This window comes from Mobula hypostoma, chromosome 7, assembly GCF_963921235.1.
Source record: "Mobula hypostoma chromosome 7, sMobHyp1.1, whole genome shotgun sequence".
In the NCBI taxonomy this organism is placed as follows: domain Eukaryota; kingdom Metazoa; phylum Chordata; class Chondrichthyes; order Myliobatiformes; family Myliobatidae; genus Mobula; species Mobula hypostoma.
Window position 1 is genome coordinate 55,278,379 of NC_086103.1, and position 19,367 is coordinate 55,297,745.

General features: G+C 39.6%; 1 protein-coding gene across 3 annotated transcripts in view; it reads right to left on the reverse strand.

Moving 5' to 3' along the window:
* Nucleotides 1–6,579: 6,579 nt before the first annotated feature.
* LOC134348916 (eukaryotic translation initiation factor 4E-1A-like) overlaps nt 6,580–19,367 on the reverse strand; it is a 28,247-nt gene continuing 15,459 nt past the window's right edge. For all 3 annotated transcript variants that reach the window (XM_063052716.1, XM_063052717.1, XM_063052718.1), the window contains exons 3-7: nt 18,249–18,344; nt 16,895–16,958; nt 10,503–10,616; nt 9,579–9,718; nt 6,580–7,259 (exon numbers count right to left, since the gene is read on the reverse strand). In XM_063052716.1, the coding sequence (XP_062908786.1) occupies nt 7,145–7,259; nt 9,579–9,718; nt 10,503–10,616; nt 16,895–16,958; nt 18,249–18,344 (529 nt within the window). In that variant the 3' untranslated portion in view covers nt 6,580–7,144. The remainder of the gene's footprint in view (nt 7,260–9,578; nt 9,719–10,502; nt 10,617–16,894; nt 16,959–18,248; nt 18,345–19,367) is intronic.

The following is a 19,367-nucleotide window of genomic DNA, read 5'->3' on the forward strand; positions in this document are numbered from 1 at the left end:
CAGCCTTTTTGATATTATTTTCTTCTATCCAAGATAATACACCCAATATTGCCATTAATTCTGTTGCATACACTAATAAATGGTTTGATATTCTTTTCCTGATACTAGTTTTGCACTGTGGAATGTAGACTGCAGTACCTGTGTGGCCAGATCTAGGGTCGTTTGACCCATTCGTAAATATTTCAAGTTCATTTCTAAAATGCGAGACTATATATTCTTGTATTATCTGTTTGATTCCATAGTTAGACTTCTTTTTTTAAAAGTTGTTGCAGGTTTTTATCTACTGTATGCATTGTAAAGAGCCATGGAGGAACATCAGATATTGGAACTGTATTATTCCTCCACCAATGGGAATAGTTTGCCTTATCTCTTCACTCACACCTCTTTCAGTTCCTCCAGGATCTTTCCTGTTCTTTTTTTTAAACTGCTACAGCTTTCAAGGACTCTTTGCAAGTCATGTTTTCAGTGTTTGTTCCTCTTTATGTATAGTTTGTAAATTTTAGTATACTTTTTCCTGTAAATACCTGGAAGGTGAATCTCATGTAGTATATGGTAATGTAGATACTTTGGTAATAAATTTACTTTGCAGATACACTAGTGAATTTGTGTCAAATTTAAGGAATACCAGGTATTGCTTTTTCAAATCTCTACTGCATCCCTTCCGATAACTTGACCTCTTTTCTAAAACGTGTTGCCCAGATTGAAAAAAAATATGCATCAACTTTGGATTCCTTGCAATGTGAACCACTTTTTATTACAACCTCTTTGCTCCTTGGCTGGATTTGGATTGACCAAGATCCTATATGTCTTTTCAAACTACTTTCTCAACTTGCCCTGATACTTTCAATGAAATTAAAATTCCATTTAAGTTCAAAGATCTCTTTTATAGTACCCTTTTCTGTTTCTTCCTACCTAAAGTAACACAATGTAATCCCCATTTTCGACGTGTCTGCTTGATTTATCAAACTTGGTGGAGGCGTCTGACGGCACTTGAAAAGTTCCATCAACGCTGTCTTCGAAACACCTTAAATATCAGCTGGGAAGATAGAAGAACCAGCGTCAGCGTGCTAAATGAAGCAAAAACAACAAGCATTGAAGTCTACATCATCAAGAACCAACTAAAATGGAGCGGTCATGTTGCTCAAATGAAAGACGAACGTCTGCCGAAACAAATCTTCTACTCCCAGCTTAAAGAAGGCAAACGTAAAAGAGGCAGACAACAGAAGAGATTCAAAGACATCTTAAAAGGCAAAATGAAGAAATGTAACATTGACATCAACAATTGGGAAACCAATGCCAAGGACAGGAAACTCTGGCAAGCCATCGTCCAAGAAGGAACAGCAACTTTCGAAGCCAACAGATGTGCAGAATTAGAAGAGAAGAAAATGGAAAGAGGCAGCAACAACCAAAGCCCTAGCTGCCATCTAGAACTACCTGTCCTGAATGTGGAGGAACTTTCAAAGCCAAGATTGGACTCATAAGCCACTTGAGAGCCCATAAGTAGATCAGCAGAATGAAGACCATCACCGTTGACCTCAAGGGATAGCCACGACAACCACAGGATCAAGAATAGAGGTAATTGGCAAAAGAAAAGAGCAGAAGGAAGAAAAACCTTTGAGTAGAGTGAACTGCATAAACAATTTTGTAAATACAAAGGCGGCAGATTCAATTATATTAAAAGAAAGCTAGATAAGCATTTGAAAAGAAATGAACTGCAAGACCATAGGGAAAGAGCAGAGAAGTAGGGTGAAGTTGCATATTATTACTTCGCTTAGAGAAGGCCCAATTCCCTAGACATGTACAAATAAAATTCTCCAGCTTCCAGCCAGCTACCAGTATTGATTTTAACTAATGTTTTGATCACAAACTCTGCCATCTTCTTCAGGGATTATGCCTGGGCATGTCTAGTCTGGTGGTATTTACACCCCCCCCCAATCAATCCCTCCTGATTGGATGAGGACTAACCAATCAGTTTTCCACTCTCCCACTTTGTTTACAACCAAATTCCATTCTCACTCAGAGCAAGACCTTTGTCTTTAAAATTCTTTTTCTCTATAGTTTTATTTCAATGGCTTTCTTCACCAGGCAGTCCCAAAAACCATTGACATAGCACAGTAGTTCTACCGTTAAAGTCAATCTTATATCCATTGCGAATGCAATGTTCTACTACCGCCAATTTCTCTGGGAAATCCAAACATATACACCTCCTGTGCTCCTTGATACAGGTTTCCTCTGTGCACCCTGTCAGGCCATTATATGCTGCTCTGCAGTCACAGGGAATCAAGTAAATGCCAGCCATCTTGAATCTGTCACTACTGCCCATCTTCCCTATGTTTCCATGGTTTCTAGAAGGATCACCAGAATCCTGAAGAAATATCAGATTAATACCATCAACAAACCATTAAAGAAGCTCAAATCACAGCTCAAGCAGGTCAAAGGTGACTTGGGACTCAGGACAGTGAAGACTGATGCAAATACTTACTTGGTTCATTCTCATTTTCTTGTCTCCCATCACAACTCTATAACATCATTTTCCAGTGGCTCAATATCAATTCTTGAGGGGGATGAGGACCATCACTGGGTTCGGCAAACTAGCAACAGAGGAGCTAAAGGCAGTGTGGACAGGGCCAACGAATTTAACCTGTTCTTTAACAGATTTGACATTGTGACCCCTGCCCTTCCCCCACGAGCCATCTGTTGTCGGCCCCCAACCAACACATATTCACTTTCCCCTCCTACCCCTCCTCACAGTCCCCCACCCTGCTCTCATGACTATACCCCTCCCCCACATGAAACCACCACGGTGGGCTTCACGGTTGAACAGGTGAGAAGACAGCTGAAACGTCTCAACCCAAGCAAGGCTGCAGGACCGGATGGTGTCAGTACCAGGGTGCTCAAAGCCTGTGTCCCTCAGCTATGTGGAGTACTTCGCCATGTATTCAACCTGAGCCTGAGGCTCCGAAGGGTTCCTGTGCTGTAGAAGATGTCCTGCCTTGTCCCTGTGCCGAAGACACTGCACCCCAGCGGCCTCAATGACTACAGACCGGTGGCATTGACCTCCCACATCATGAAGCCCCTGGAGAGACTTGTACTGGAGCTGCTCCGGCCTATGGTCAGGCCACAGTTAGATCCCCTCCAGTTCGTCTACCAGCCCCGACTAGGAGTTGAGGATGCCATCGTCTACCTGCTGAAACGTGTCTACACCCACCTGGACAAGCCAGCGAGCACTGTGAAGGTCATGTTTTTTGACTTCTCCAGTGCGTTCAACACCATCCGCCCTGCTCTGCTGGGGGAGAAGCTGACAGCGATGCAGGTGGATGCTTCCCTGGTATCATGGATTCTTGATTACCTGACTGGCAGACCTCAGTACGTGTGCTTGCAACACCGTGTGGCCGACAGAGTGATCAGCAGCTTTGGGGCTCCACAGGGTACTATCTTGTCTCCCTTTCTCTTCACCATTTACACCTCGGACTTCAACTACTGCACAGAGTCTTGTCATCTTCAGAAGTTTTCGAATGACTCTGCCATAGTTGGATGCATCAGCAAGGGAGATGAGGCTCAGTACAGGGCTACGGTAGGAAATTTTGTCACATGGTGTGAGCAGAATTATCTGCAGCTTAATGTGAAAAATACTAAGGAGCTGGTGGTAGACCTGAGGAGAGCTAAGGTACCGGTGAACCCTTTTTCCAGCCGGGGGTCAGTGTGGACATGGTGGAGGATTACAAATACCTAGGGATACAAATTGACAATAAACTGGACTGGTCAAAGAACACTGAGGCTGTCTACAAGAAGGGTCAGATCCATCTCTATTCCTTGAGGAGACTGAGCTCCTTTAACATCTGCTGGACGATGCTGAGGATGTTCTACGAGTCTGTGGTGGCCAGTGCTATCATGTTTGCTGTTGTGTGCTGGGCAGCAGGCTGAGGGTAGCAGACACCAACAGAATCAACAAACTCATTCGTAAGGCCAGTGATGTTGTAGGGGTGGAACTGGACTCTCTCACAGTGGTGTCTGGAAAGAGGATGCTGTCCAAGTTGCATGCCATCTTGGACAAGGTCTCCCAACCACTACATAATGTACTGGTTGGGCACAGGAGTACATTCAGCCAGAGACTCATTATACCGAGATGCAACACAGAGCGTCATAGGAAGTCATTCCTGCCTGTGGCCATCAAACTTTACAACTCCTCCCTTGGAAGGATGATCGACTCCTTTGCTTCTCTCCACTTGAGATGAGCAAGGTTGAAGTTGACAAAGACAAGAGTGGAGGGCAGATAGAAGTTCAGCACCATCTGCCTGCATTTGTCTCCTCTTCCTCTCACTAGCTGCTGTAGGAGGAAAGTGCAGGAGTGTTGGGATCCACATTGCCAGGATTGAACAACGCTGCTCCCAGCTGTGGACTTGTTTTTGGGGACTTTGAAGTTCATATTCCATGTTTCTGGGTACTTTGTTTTTGAGTGGTTTGATCAATGTGGACTGGGGCATTTCAGTGAAGGCTGCAATCTGCAGGCTGCAGTTGGCTCTAAGAGCGGAGCTGAACTGAACTAGATTGAATGCTCCTGGACTCTTGGTTTGATGTTCATATTCTTTTTGTTGTTCACTCGCTTTCTGCCATTGTGTAGTTAGTTCTTTTCTGGGTGTTTGATGTTTTTCTTTGAACAGGTTCCATAGTGTTTGTTTTGTGACTGCCTGCAGGAGGACAAATCTCAGTTGTGTTCGACAAACATTTTGATAATAAGTGTACTCTGACATAAATCACCTGTATGTTCTCTGAGAAAAATTAACCGAATAAAGAAATACATTACTACATCAAAAATTAGAATTCTCATCAATAACACACTAACTACAGCTCCAAAATAAGGGCTTTAACAGCTCAGAGGCAGATTAAGGCTATTAAATGATTTTCATTAACCAAGCAACATCTGGTATGAAATGCCAGAGTACATAATATACTGGGTAAAAGGGTTGTTACTGGAAGAAGCAAAGAACAGAGATGTAGGCTGTTATAAGAAGATCAAGCTTGTTTAATAATTTTTTTAAAATTTAAGATAAGCAGGTGGAGGAAGTAATTGAAAGTAGGAGAGTTCAGGATTGAGAGCTAAAATTTTCAGTTTATCCTTTCAGGCAAGTGATTGTAATGTGGAATTTACCCACAATAAAGTAGTAATAGCACCTCAAAACCAAAAAAAAAAGCCAAAAAGATAAGCTAAGGCTGGTAAAAGTTAGTAGAGATATGGTGCAAGATCTTATTGGCTGAGACCATATATAGCTTAACTGATGGAATCCCAATTGCACTTTTCGAATCACTTTGGAGATCAGATCAAGGCTAGATATGATCAAATCTACACCAGTTTGTTTCCAGAATTCCAAAGAGATCATGCATCATTACTCTTAGCTTTCAGAGACTAGTCAAATGATATTATAAATTCAACTGCAATGGCACATGTTAATGTTAGAAATCTAGTGTCCACAACATGGTTTTGGTTTTAAGAAATATACAGATCATTTTGACATAGTTGCTTTGAACAAAACTTTAAATCCAATTACCTTTTATTTTCACATTAAAGCACAAAGCAACCCTCCAAACATTAGCAAAGCTTTTGGTTAAATCAAGAACAAGAAAAATACATATACAAAAAAATAATACATTGGAAGCACAGATTATACAGCATAGAAACAGACATGTACATGCCCGTCATCACATATCAATCTAGACTTATCCCACATCAGCAGTTGGTCCATAGTTTTCCATGCCTCAGTGACTCAAGTTCTTAAAATAGAGATAGTACCTGTCATCATCCACTTGGGCAGTGTATTCCAGATTCCAACTACAATCAGAGTGAAGGTTCTTCCTCACATTTCACACAAGCCTCAAGATTTTCTTCTTATATTCCACTTCCCCCAACTCAAAGGAAATCAAATCCAGCAATCTATGCAATTTCTCTTCATAGAAGATAGACTCCATACCATGTGGTTTATGGGTGAACACAAAATACTCTGCAGATGCTGGGGTCAAAGCAACACTCAACACACTGGAGGAACTCAGGTCGGGCAGCATCAGTGGAAATGATCAGTCAACGTTTCGGCCGGAACCCTTCATCAGGACTGAAGAGGGAAGGGGCAGAGACTCTATAAAGAAGGTGGGGGAGGGTGGACAGGAGAAGGCTAGAAGGTTCCAGGTATAAATCAAGTAAGGGGAAAGATAAAGAGTTGGGGAGGGGAGAGGCGAGGCTGGAAAGATGAAGGAAAAGGGGAAAGCACAACCCTCCCTATGGTTCCGCCTCCTTCTACTACCCATTGTGCTTTCCGCTTTTCCTTCTTCACCTTTCCTGCCTATCCCCTCTCTGCTTCCCCTCCCCCACCCCCACATCTTTCCCCTTACTGATTTTTCACCTGGAACCTTCCAGCCTTCTCCTTCCCACCCTCCCCAGACCTTCTTTAGAGGGCCTCTGCCCCTTCCCTCTACAGTCCTGACAAAGGGTTCCAGCCTGAAATGTTGACTGATCATTTCCACAGATGCTGTCTGACCTGCTGAGTTCCTCCAGTGTGTTGTGAGTGCGGCTTATGGGTGAATCTCCCCTGCACCCTCTCAAATGCATTCATATCCTTAAAGCTGGTTTAAAATTAACACAAGGAAGCAAAATCTGAAATAATGCTTTATTTCAAACAAGTTTACATCTTTGAACAGCATGCTAAATTTAGATACTATATTGAAAGTGATTCAAACTCTTATAATTATTCATTCTTAATTATAGCAAATGTACAAAAGTAATTGGCATACCTGTTATATTATAATGTAAAGGATCATTTTCCATTACCCTCAGTATTTGAGGAATAGTAGAAACTGCAAGTAAAATATAATTACACACCCAAGACTATTTGCAGACTTTGTTGCTTTAACATTAACTATATTTGAAAGAAAGAAAATTCAAAATCCCATAATTTAAACAAAAATAATTTGTAGCATTCATGTGTTGTCCAATGTGATAAGTAAAAGCCATACAGTTGAGTATAAACCAATTGCTTTGTCAAATCCAGACAGCAACAGCTATGGTTTTAATACTGTTTAATTTAGTCTATGTCTAAATACTGATTAAGTACTCCCAAAATTTATATGAAACTTTTAGTTTTACTATTAAAGATTTTCACACAATGAATTTGTTTTTAACTCCCACTCCACTCTTGGTAGCTGTATCTGCATGTGCTTGATATCCAATCACAACCTTAACAGGAAGGCCAAGTCTTTCCTTGTAGATTTTTCTGTACAAGAGAAAAAACAAATTTTTTTTAAACAAGTAAATTCTATTATATTATTTCAAACAAATGTAGTATCCCAGGGTTCTGTATTTTATATTCATGGTCCAATTAAAAATGCATCTAAATATTCAGCCAATTAAGTTACAAATTTTGAAAGATGTTGTTCTGCTATTGATAGCCATGCTTTCAACCACCTTGGCACCAAGGTACAGTATGGAATTTCACACCAAACTATTACCATCATATTTGGTCCATGATTTCAGTCCCTTAATTCACATTTCATGTGACCTGGAGTTAAAATTTCACTTCAATGCTCATGCAACATCTCGGGATGGATTGGCATACAAAAATGTTAACTTTTTTAAAATAAAGTGAAAATATTTTGCCTGAATTCCAAACAATTGTCTTTCCTGTATTGCTGTCAAGGCCGATTTTTTCTTTTTTTTTATTCTTATGCAGTAGTTTCAGGCTCTTCTGCATTTGATACATTAGTGCTAAAGTTTGCTTTTTACTGATATTTAAAATATTATATAGGTAATTGCAAAATTTAAATTGCTGATTCAGTATGTTTAATACTTATAACCATACAGCAAAATAGTATAAGTGAGGTAGCTCTGCATTGTTTGTGATACACACTATATTAAAAACATTGAGTTGTAGGAATACAAATTCAGCTCATGCAGGAAAATTAAAGTTACAAGCAAATTTATACTGTCCTAATTAGTGGAAATATTAAGCTTTGTCCTCAAGCTATTAAATTTTTCATGATTTGGAGTGCGAAAGAATCAGCTTTTGTTCACGTGAAGAAACATCTTGAGGAGCACTAATTTTTGTTTTCCTTAAGAAATATAGAATAATAAATCCTCCAAAAATCAAATGGAAGAACAAGGAAAACAAATTGATACGAATAGGGAATATGGCATCTGAAAAAGATGAAGAATCAAAGAAAAAGATGGCAAGAGACACCATACAATTCTGATTGACATGATATTGTATGCCAGTTGAATGAAAGGTTCAAAGCATATAATCAAAGTATGTGCTATATACTACCTTGATATTCATCTCTTAACAGGCAGCCACAAAACAAAGGAACCCAATAGAACTCATTTTAAAAAAGCAACCAAATACCCAATGTGCAGAAAAAAGTGTAAACAATAAAAGCAAACATTCAGAACCGAAGCTCATGAAAGTGAGTTCACAGCCACAAAGCCAGTTACAGCCATTCCAGACCATTAGTTGTAGGCCAAAGCCTTAGCTGAGCACAGAGATGAGTAAACCACACAAACAACAAGCTGAACATAAGCCCATCCCTCTTCTCTGGCCCCAACAACCTGGCTATTTCAATCTGGCATGATGCCAAATCGGTCAAACAGTGGGGCGCTCTTTGCTTTTGGACCTGGCTCTGCCACCTTGAATCACTTCCAAGTCTGCTACAGGAATGACCATGCATCGGCTCACTCCCTGCTCTCTGACCCCAGGCCCTGCCACCTCAATTCAGCAGGTACACGCCACAACCATCCTGCACCTTTGAAACTCAGTTCACACTGCAAAAGCGTAGGGTTGTATAGGCGGTTCAAAACATCAGCTCTGAAAAGGAAGTTACAGGCTATTGAATGCAGTGATAATTTTCAAGAAAGAAAAAAAGTGATTAATAAAGTAGTTTTGTTTGCTGCCAGCAAGTCGTCACTGTGCTTCACCTGCACCAACTTAAACTGGAAATACCTGGTTGAAATTTGTTTGAACAGATTGTTTGGGTCCTCTAAAGCTTCACAATTAAAAACACAGGAAATAGATTAAAAGGGGGCTTTGTAAATTTGGCAACCATTAAAATTATAACAAAATTAATTCCAAATTTAGTTCTCAAATTGGTTTGCACTAAAGTTCATTTAGTCCAATGATTGAAAATCAGAAGAGCTGAAGATGCTGGAAATAAATATGAAATGTGAAAAATCTCAACAGGTGAGGTAGCATCCAAGACCCTTCATCAGAACCTTTAACCCTTTATTTGTGCATCATGAAATACAATTTGACAGTGTTTTCCTAGCAAGAATCAAGATGAAGCTATCCAAAATAAAACCAATTCAAGTGTTTAAAATAGTTACACTACCTTATAGCAAGAGAGTGAAATAAAAGGGCTATTAACTGTATCTTCAAGCAAAACCCATTAATTGAAGAGGAGATAGCATATCAATTATAACATAACAGGGTAAAATTGACATGGAAAAAGAACTAAATAATTCAGATTTGAGCATTAATAAGGCAAAACAGCTGACAAACCTTCCATTGCTCAGGTTTTAAGTGAATAGCCAAACATCAACTTACCCTATATGCAAAACAGCTGCTTCATTTTCAGTGTCACAGGTCCAGATTGCTACTTTATCTCCTTTTGCTCGAACATTAATTACAGCACCACAAACATCGTTGCTATATTCATCAAAAGCTTCTCCAATAAGGCACAACAACTAGCAAAATATTAAATACAAAAGATTTATTGAATTTGTTTGTACTTTGAAAGGGTTGAGTGCATATCTCACTGAATAACAGCATCTCTTTAAAGATTGGAAGAAAATTTTAATTCAATCCAACAATTAAAATGTGAGTTTTTAAAAATCTAATTGGTCTTAGAATATCAAAGCACTTTACAATTAAGCAGACTAGTATGAAACAAGACAACTAATTTGTCCACAGCAATTTCCCAAAAAACAGACGACTATGATCAAATAACTATGATAGAGTAGACAGGCATCAGAAAAAAAAAAAGTGGCTAGGAATAACTTCCCTGCTTTTTGAAATGTTACAATGGATCTCATAGCCACTCAGGAAAGGAGCTACTTTGGTTGCTTTATGACTGTACTGGGAACAGTCCTGAACCTCTTCAATATGGTACTGTACAGGCCAAGGGTCAAGATTTTTTAGATCAAATCCTTGAAGCACAGCTTAAAACTACAACTTTGACTTGGGGACAGACAATTTCTAATAATGAAAGGGTCTTTACCGTCACAAGTGCACCAAGTTGTCATAAAAGTACCTCTACTTTGAGGAACTTTCCACAAATATTTCAAATTCAGATACATCAACTCATAGCACAATGCAAGAGGAAAATTAATAGAAGTTAAACAAGGGATGCTGTCATTTTTTCTTTTAATGAAATGATTATAGGAGATCCTAGACAAAAAAAGTAGTGTTTAAAGGGAAATAGATGTGCACTGCTCAAAAATAAATTAACAAGATACAGGTTTAACTCACTGTTTCAAGCCAGAATTGATCTAGTTCCAGCATCCTTTGCTGTTTTGACAGAGTAATTAACCACCTTCCACCACATTTGTTTTTGCTGTCCTCCCACATGGGTTCAATACCATCCTACAGGGTACAAAAATCAAAAAGTTAAAAAAAATCAGTAAGGTCAGTTCCAAGATTCAGATCTTAAATTCTCTGCAATTTGTAGATTTCCTCTTCTGAATGAAAATTAGGATGCTGATATTAAGCCAAAAATACATTTACCTACTTTCATAATCCTGACTGCACCAGTGGCCAACTATAATCATGCACTTGAAATATTGCATAATGCCGTCACCAAACAAGAAACAGCCCATCCCAATGCAGTTCAAATCGTAGTCAGGGACTTCAACTGGCCTGTTTGAAGAAAACCCTGCCCAATTACCATCAGCATATAACCTGTAGCACTAGAGGTCTCAAAACAGTACAGCACTGTTATATTAAGGTAAGGAATGCCTACCATATCATAACCAGACCACATTTCAGTATATCTGATCACTTGGCTGTCCTCCTCCTACCTGCATACAGGCACAGGAGAAAGAGCAAAGCTCCAGAGATTAGGACAACAAAGCAGTGGTCACGGGAGGCAGAGGAGCAGCTACGGGATTGCTTTGAGTCAGTGGACTGGGTCGTGCACAAGGACTCATCTGTGGATCTGAATGAGTACAGCATGGTTGTCACGGATTTTATGAACACAGTTGTATGCAGTTGTTTCCCCACAAAATCAGAGTCTTCTCTAATCAGAACTCCAGATGCACCATGAGATCCACAATCTGCTGAGGGCATTCAGAAGCATTCAAGTCTAGCAAGCAAGTTACAAGAGGTCCAGGTACAATCTCCAGAAAGTCACCTCACGGGCAAAATGGCAATTCCAGACTATACTTTAATCAACAAAGGATGCTTGACATTTGTGGCAGGGTTTGAATGTTCTCACTTCTTACAAGGTTTTAAAAAAAAAAGAAAAAAAATCAAGTAACATAGACGACAGGAGGGCTTTGCTTCCAAATGTGCTCAATGCCTTCTACACACACATTTTGACCACAAAAACATGGAGGAACCATCAGAAATTCCCAGAGCCCCTGATGATCCTGTGATTTCAGTCTCTGACACCAATGTGCAAGTCTTCAGTAGGATGAACCCATGAAAAGCATCCAACCCAGACGGAGGACCTGGCCAAGTACCAATTAACTGTGCTGATCAACTGGTTGCAGTGTTCACTGAGATCTTTAACCTCCTACTTCAGCAGTCTGAGGTACACACCTGCTTCAAGCAGGCTTCAAAGATACCGGTGCCTCAGAAGAAAGTCATGATCTGCTTCAATGACCATCATCCAGTAGCACTTACATCCACAATGATGAAGTGTTTTGTGAGGTAGGTGATGAAACACATTGACTACTGCCAGAGAAGCCATTTGGATCAGCTCCAATTTGCCTACCAGAGCAACAGGTCCACAGCAGATGCCATCCCATTGGCTCATCAGTCAACACAGAAGCACAGACTGTAAAGGTGCATAGATCAGGATGCTCCTTATCGACTGCAGCTCAGTAGTCAACAACATCATGCTCTCAAAACTAATAAGCTCCAAGACCTTAACCTCAATACCCCCTTGTTCAATTGAATTCTCAATTTCCTCATGGAACTGACTGGGCTCATATACAAGACCATAAAACAGCAGAAAAATGCCATTCAGTCAATCAAGTTTGCTCCCCCATTCCATCATGGCTGATCCAGGATCCCATTCAACCCCACACACCTGCCTGCTATATCTTTTGATGCCCAGACTGATTAGGAAATGACCAACTTCTGCCTTAAATACACACACCAACTTGAGCTCCACCATAGTCTGTGGCAGAGCATTCTACAGATTTACTATACGCTGATTTAAAAAAAAAATCCTCCTTAACTTTGTTCTAAAGGGCTGCCCCTCAATTTTGAGGTTGTGCCCTCTAGTTCTTGATACTCCCACCAGAGGAAACATCCTCTCCACATTGTATATCTAGCCCTTTCAAAATTTGGTAGGTATCAGTGAGATCCTTCCACATTCTTCTAAATTCTGCTGAATTTAGGCCCAACACTGCCAAATACTCATGTTAACCCCTTCATTTCCAGAATAATCCTCATGAACTTCCTCTGGACTCTCTTCAATGAGAACACATCCTTTGAGATATGGTGCTCAAAACAGTTGACAATATTCCAAGTGCAGCCAGGCTAGTGTCTTATGAAGACTCAGCATCATCTCCTTGCTTTGAAATTCTATTCCCCTTTAAATAAATGCTAACATTGCATTTTCCACACACACACAAACTCACAGACACACACCTTGTAAATTCATCTTCCGGGGGTCTTGCATGAAGATGCCCAAGTCCCTCTGCACCTCTGATATTTGAACCTTCTTCCCATTTAGATAACAGTCTGCACTATTGTTCCTTTTACCAAAATGCATCATTTATTTCCCAACACTGTATTCTATCTGCCACTTCTTTGCCCATTCCAATTTGTCCAAGTCCTACTGCAATTACATTGCTTCCTTATCACTACCTACCCCCTACTTATCTTCACATCATCTGCAAACTTTGCCACAAAACCATCAATTCCATTATCCATATCACTGACAATGTGAAAAGCAGCGATCCCAATAGTGACCCCTGAGGAACACCACTAGTTACTGGCAGCCAACCAGAAGAAGCCACTCGCTGCCTCCTGCCTGTCAGCCATTCTGCTATCCATGCCAGTATCTTTTCTGTAATGTCATAGGATTTTTATGTTGTTAAACAGTCTCATGTGTGGCACCTTATCAAACGCCTTCTGAAAATCCAAGTAAATGACATCGAATGCCTCTCCTTTGTCCACCCTGCTTGTTACTTCAAGGATCTCTAACAGATTTGACAGGCAAGATTTCCCTTTACAGACACCATGCTGACTTTGACTTATTTTATCATTAGTTTCCAAGTACCTTGAAACCTCATTTTAATAATAGACTCCAACACTTTCCCAACCTCTGAGGTTTGGCTAACTGGCCTATAATTTCCTTCCTTTTTGCCTTCCTCCCTTCTTAAAGAGTGGAGTGACATTTGCAATGTTCCAATCCTCTATGCTAGAATCAAGTGATTCTTGAAAGATCATGATCAATACATCTGTTATCTCTTCAGCAATATGTCTCAGGACTCTGCAGTGTAGTCCATCTGGCCCAGTTGACTTACCTGCCCTAAGACCTTTCAGCTTGCCTTGCATTTTTTTCCCTTTGTAATAGCAATGGCACTCACTCCTGCCCCTGACACCCACGAACCTCTGGCACACTGCTAGTGTATTCCACAATGAAGACCGATGCAAAGCACCCATTAAGGGTATCTGCCACTTCTTTATCCCCTATTACTACCCGACCAGAATCATTTTCCTGTGGTCCCACATCAACTCGAACCTCCCTTTTACTCTTTATATAGCTGAAAAAAAACTTCTGGTATCCTGCTTTAATGGCTAGACTGCCCTCATATTTCATCTCTTCCCTTCTTATAAGTTTCCTATTTGCCTTTTGTTGGAATTTAAATACTTCCCAGTCATCCAACTTCTCATTCACTTTTGCTACCTTACGTCCTTTCCTTTACTTTTATACAGTCCTTAACTTTGTCAGCCATGGTTGCCTACCCCTGCCATTTGAGAACTTCCTCTGTAGGACATACCTATTCTGCACATTGTGAATTTCAGCCATCTCTTCTGCCATCATCCCTGCCAGTACTCTCCTCCAATCCAGCTGGACAAGCTCCTCTCTCATGCCTCATTCCCTTCTGGGAGTCTTGCATGAAAAGGAATCAGAAGTGCAGAGATAGAGCAATTTCAAATTCCTGTGTGTTGAGATCTGAGGATCTAATCTGGTTCCAATATGTCAATGCAGCTATAGTGTCAAGACAGTGGCTACATCTCATTAGGAGTTTGAAGAGATTTGTTTGTCACCTAAAACACAAACTTCTACAGATGTGCCATGGAGAGCATTCTAACAGGCTACATCACCATCTGGTACGCAGGCGTGGCTACTACAAGCACCCAAAGAAGCTACAGGAATTTGTAAATTAGTCAGCTCCATCTTGGGTACTAGCATCCACAGTATCTGAGACATCTTCAAGGAGCAATGCCTAAGAAAGGAGACAGCCTTTATTAAGGACCCCCATCACCCAAGGCATGCTCTCTTCTCATTGCTACTGTCAAGGGGATACAGTAGCCTGACGGCGCACACTCAGCGATCCAGCAACAGCTTCTTCCCCTCTGCCATCCAATTCCTAAATGGACATTGAACCCATAAACACTCACTTTTTTTAATGTATTATTTCTGTTTTTGCACTATTTTTAAGCTATTTAATATACATACATACTTTCTGTAATTGATTTACTTTTTTTTCTTCCTGTATTATCAGGTATTGCATTGAATTGCTATTGCTAAGTTAACAAATTGCACAATGGATGCCAGTGATGATAAACCAGATTCTGAGTTCCATCAGTACAGGTGCACCACAAGGCCGTGTTGTTAGCTGCCTGCCTCACTTTACACTTATGACTGTGTGGCCAAGGACAAATACTCAAATTTGCTAATGACACCACTATGGTAGGCGTAATCAGAGGTGGTGATCAATCAGTATTTAGGAAGGAGATTGAAAAATCTGGCTGAGTAGTGCCATAACAATCTTTTACTCAATGTCAGCAAGACCAAGGAGCTAATTGACCTCAGGAGGAGAAAACCAGATGTCTGTGAGCCAGTCCTCATTGGAGGAGCAGAGGTGGAGAGGGTCAGCAACTTTAAATTTAAGTGTCCTGGGAACATTGCAAATGAAATTATGAAGAAAGCACAGCAGCACCTCCACTTCCCAAGGAGTTTGAACATAGAATAGTACAGCACAGTCCAGGCCCTTTGGCCCACAATGTTGTGCCGACCCGCAAACCCTGCATCCCATGTAACCCCCCACCTTAAATTCCTCCATATACCTGTCTAGTAGTCTCTTAAACTTCACTAGTGTATTTGCCTCCACCACTGACTCAGGCAGTGCATTCCATGCACCAACCACTGAGTAAAAAACCTTCCTCTAATATTCCCCTTGAACTTCCCACCCCTTACCTTAAAGCCATGTCCTCTTGTATTGAGTAGTGGTACCTTGGGGAAGAAGTGCTAGCTATCCACTACCTATTCCTCTTAATATCTTTTATACCTCTATCATGTCTCCTCTCATCCTCCCTCTCTCCAAAGAGTAAAGCCCTAACTCCCTTAATCTCTGATCATAATGCACTCTCTAAACCAGGCAGCATCCTGGTAAATCTCCTCTATACCCTTTTCAAGTTTGCAAAAATTCAGCATGACATCTAAAATGTTGATAAACTTCTATAAATATGTAGAGAATATTGACTGGCTGCATCACAGCCTGGTGTGGAAACACCAATGCCCTTGAATGGAAAATCCTACAAAAGTAGTGGATACAGCCAAGTCCATCACAAGCACAAGCCTCCCCAACATATTTACACAAAACCGTCACAGGAAAGCAGCATCCATCAGGAACGTCCATCAGCTGGGACAAGCCCTTCTCAATGCTGCCATCAGGAAGGTGCTACATGAACCTCAGAACACCACCAGGTTCAGGAACGGCTATTAGCTCTCAAGTTCCAAAACCAAATGGGGTAAACTTCACTTGCCCCATTACAGAAATGTTCCCACAACTTATTGACCCACTTTCAAGGACTCCTCATTAGAAGTTTGACATTATTGCTCATTATTATTTCTTTTTTGTACTTGCAGTTTGTCGTCTTTTGCACACTGGTTGAAAACACAATTGGTGTTGTCTTTCATTGATTCTATTATTGTTATTGGGTTTATTGAGTATGCCCACAAGAAAATGATTCTCAGGGTTGTATATGGTGACATATATACACACATAGATAACAAATTTACTTTGAACTTTTAATTTTATTTCTTACCCTTACAATGTGTGTACATTTCAAGTTTAATTCTCAGACTAACTAGCTTTTGCATAATAAAATCAAAAAGGTTTCTAATTTCAATAGCGAAATTGACTACTTTAGAGCAGGTATCATTTTGCAAGGGAGGAATAGCAAAAAATTAACTTTGTTCAAGCGAATTTTCAAACAAGCAGTCTTGATCTGTTTAGATCATAGAATATTGGTTGATAGTTATTTACATGTTCAGGCAGAACCCTACTTGACGAAAGCAATTCAAATTACTTTCCACTCACTTTTAGATTTCCCCCATGCTGCACTTTAAACTACATACTTCATGAATGTAACTAAGGTATCTAATAATATACAATTTACACAAGTCCATGTAGTTTCCTTTGGAACCAGGACTAAGGTTATCAACGTTTACAAACCTTAAAGAGTGAGTAGTCACAACCTGATGTCAGCCTACTGGCAACCTGAATATGATTGTATAATCTATTAAAACAGAAATAGAAGAAAAATTAAATTATAGAAAGAAAGGAATCAAATTCAAAACTGAAGCAAACCTTATTTGAACATTTAACTCAGAAGACTAATGCACTGCAAGTAAAAATAAATATAATCAAATGCCAATCAGGTAGAAAAGCACTGTTAGACACAATTTGTCCTTACCAAGTGCCTCAAGTAATCTGAGCGAAAGAAATACTGAGTGTGAAAAATATAATATGGAATGATGATAAAAACTATTTATGTGTCTTTAAAATACAAAGAGTAGAAAAATCATTGTTAAAATGCACTAAAGATCAACACAAGTTAGACAAACCAAAATTTGCTCACTGACTGGAATACTAAAATTTATAAACCACTATCAATATAGTTAGAAATAATCTGCATTGCCACAGATGTAGCAGGTTGGATAGGTCAGTTTAGCAATAAAGCACTACACTTGCATTGCAAAATACACATTATCTATGAAGATCTGATACCAGTTGTGAAAGAACATAACCAGTTCCTTTGTTCTACATATACAAGTCAACTTTCAGTAACTTCCCCCCCGCCCACCTGTATCTTACTGGAAAGGATTGCAAAGCATTTATAATAAAAATGAAGCACTCAAATTAATTAGTATTGTTTGAAACTACTAGCACCAAGCAGGAAAACAAATGGAATAATTTTGATTATGCTCCCAAAAGTATATCAGAACAAGTTATTAATTTCCACTAGTTATGTTCTCCTTGCACTTAAAGCTTAATGCTGCACTGGAAATGGAGCAAGAGATTTAAATGCCCAATCTGATATCCATTGTCAAATGTTATCAGAATTCAAATCAGAAATAACAAATAACTATTTCAAAATCAACCCAAAACATAATCCAACCTATTGTTATTCTTAACGTTCATTGTACATGCACTAATGAATTTTGCAAGCAGCACAAGTGATTGCCTGCAGGGCCACAAATGCAATTAAAGCAATCATGAGGTAAGTATCAACACATCTGTTTCTGTTTCTCTTAATACATTTCCTTCTATAGAATATACCCATCACTGCACCCTCCCAACCCTTTTAGACTACCAGGGAGAAAAGAATCCACTGTTTAGTCTCATTCTATCAAATTAGGTACTGTAATATTAGCCAACAAGATAAGCTGCTTTAATTAATTCAGCATCCAGATACGCTTCATCTCCGTAGCTGGCCTGAGTAGCAGCACAATATCAAAAGTTTAAAATTTTAATTAAACATTTTCCACTTTATAAATATTGTTCTATTTAAAATATTAATACATACGCCCAAAAATCCTCCACAGTGTCAAATTTAGTAACCAGACGAAGATTTGCCTGCCAGGGTTTGCTTTTATCATTTTTGAAAAACCAGAGTGTCCACCTGCATTTGGAATAAGAACACAAAATATGCAGAAAACTAATACAAATAAACCAGTTAATACTACTGAACTCATTTTGAAAAGCAAATTAATATGCAAATACAAGCAAAGTTTACTATGTTGCAACACCATAAAATACCATCTCCTTAAAATGGTGTACTGGTTTATTATTGTTAGATGTACTGAGGTACAATGGAAAAACCTGTCTTGCATACCATCCATACAGACCAATTCATTACAGTGCATTGAGGTCGTACAAGGGAAAACACTGCAGAGTAAAGGGTTACAGTACAGAGAAAGGGCTGCTCAGGTGGATAGCAAGGTGCAAAGTCACAATGAGGTAGATTTTGTGATAGAAACCTCATCTTATTGTTCTAGAGAAGTAGTCAATTGCCTTATAACTTAGTACAATAGCAGACCTTGAGCCTAGTGTTCATGCTTTCAAGGTTTTGTATCTTCTGCCCAAAGGGAGGGAGAGAAGGAAGTGTCCGGGGTGGGTGGGACCTTTGATTGTGCTAGCTGATGCATTCAAGCAGCAAGAAATGCAGGCAGAATCAATGGAGGAGAATATAGGGATATCAAATCCTGTGAACAAAAATGCTACAGTAAATGGACAAATATTGGTTTAATCATAAAATAAGCACAGTCAAGATTAAATAACTGAAAAACTCAATTAGCATATGAAAATTATTTTCTCCATGTAGAGAAAAACTATCCATTGAACCTGTCTAAGCCAATGAGGTGTTTTGTGGCAAAAACAAAAATCAGGATCATAAAAACTTTGTATCCAACAACATCAAACTTCAATGCATGCACTTCATCTGCCAACAGCCTAGAATGGTAAGTGATATTTCTCGGAAAGTTACTAGAGCAGCAAATTTTGTCTGTTGAAGTATGGCTACATCTAAAATATACTTCCAAATTTTGGACCTCCACCCCTTGTTAGCAGGGTAGAATGACCATGAAGACAGTCAAGAAGATATTCATTCAAATGAATTCATTTCTATGCACCAATTAACATGGCA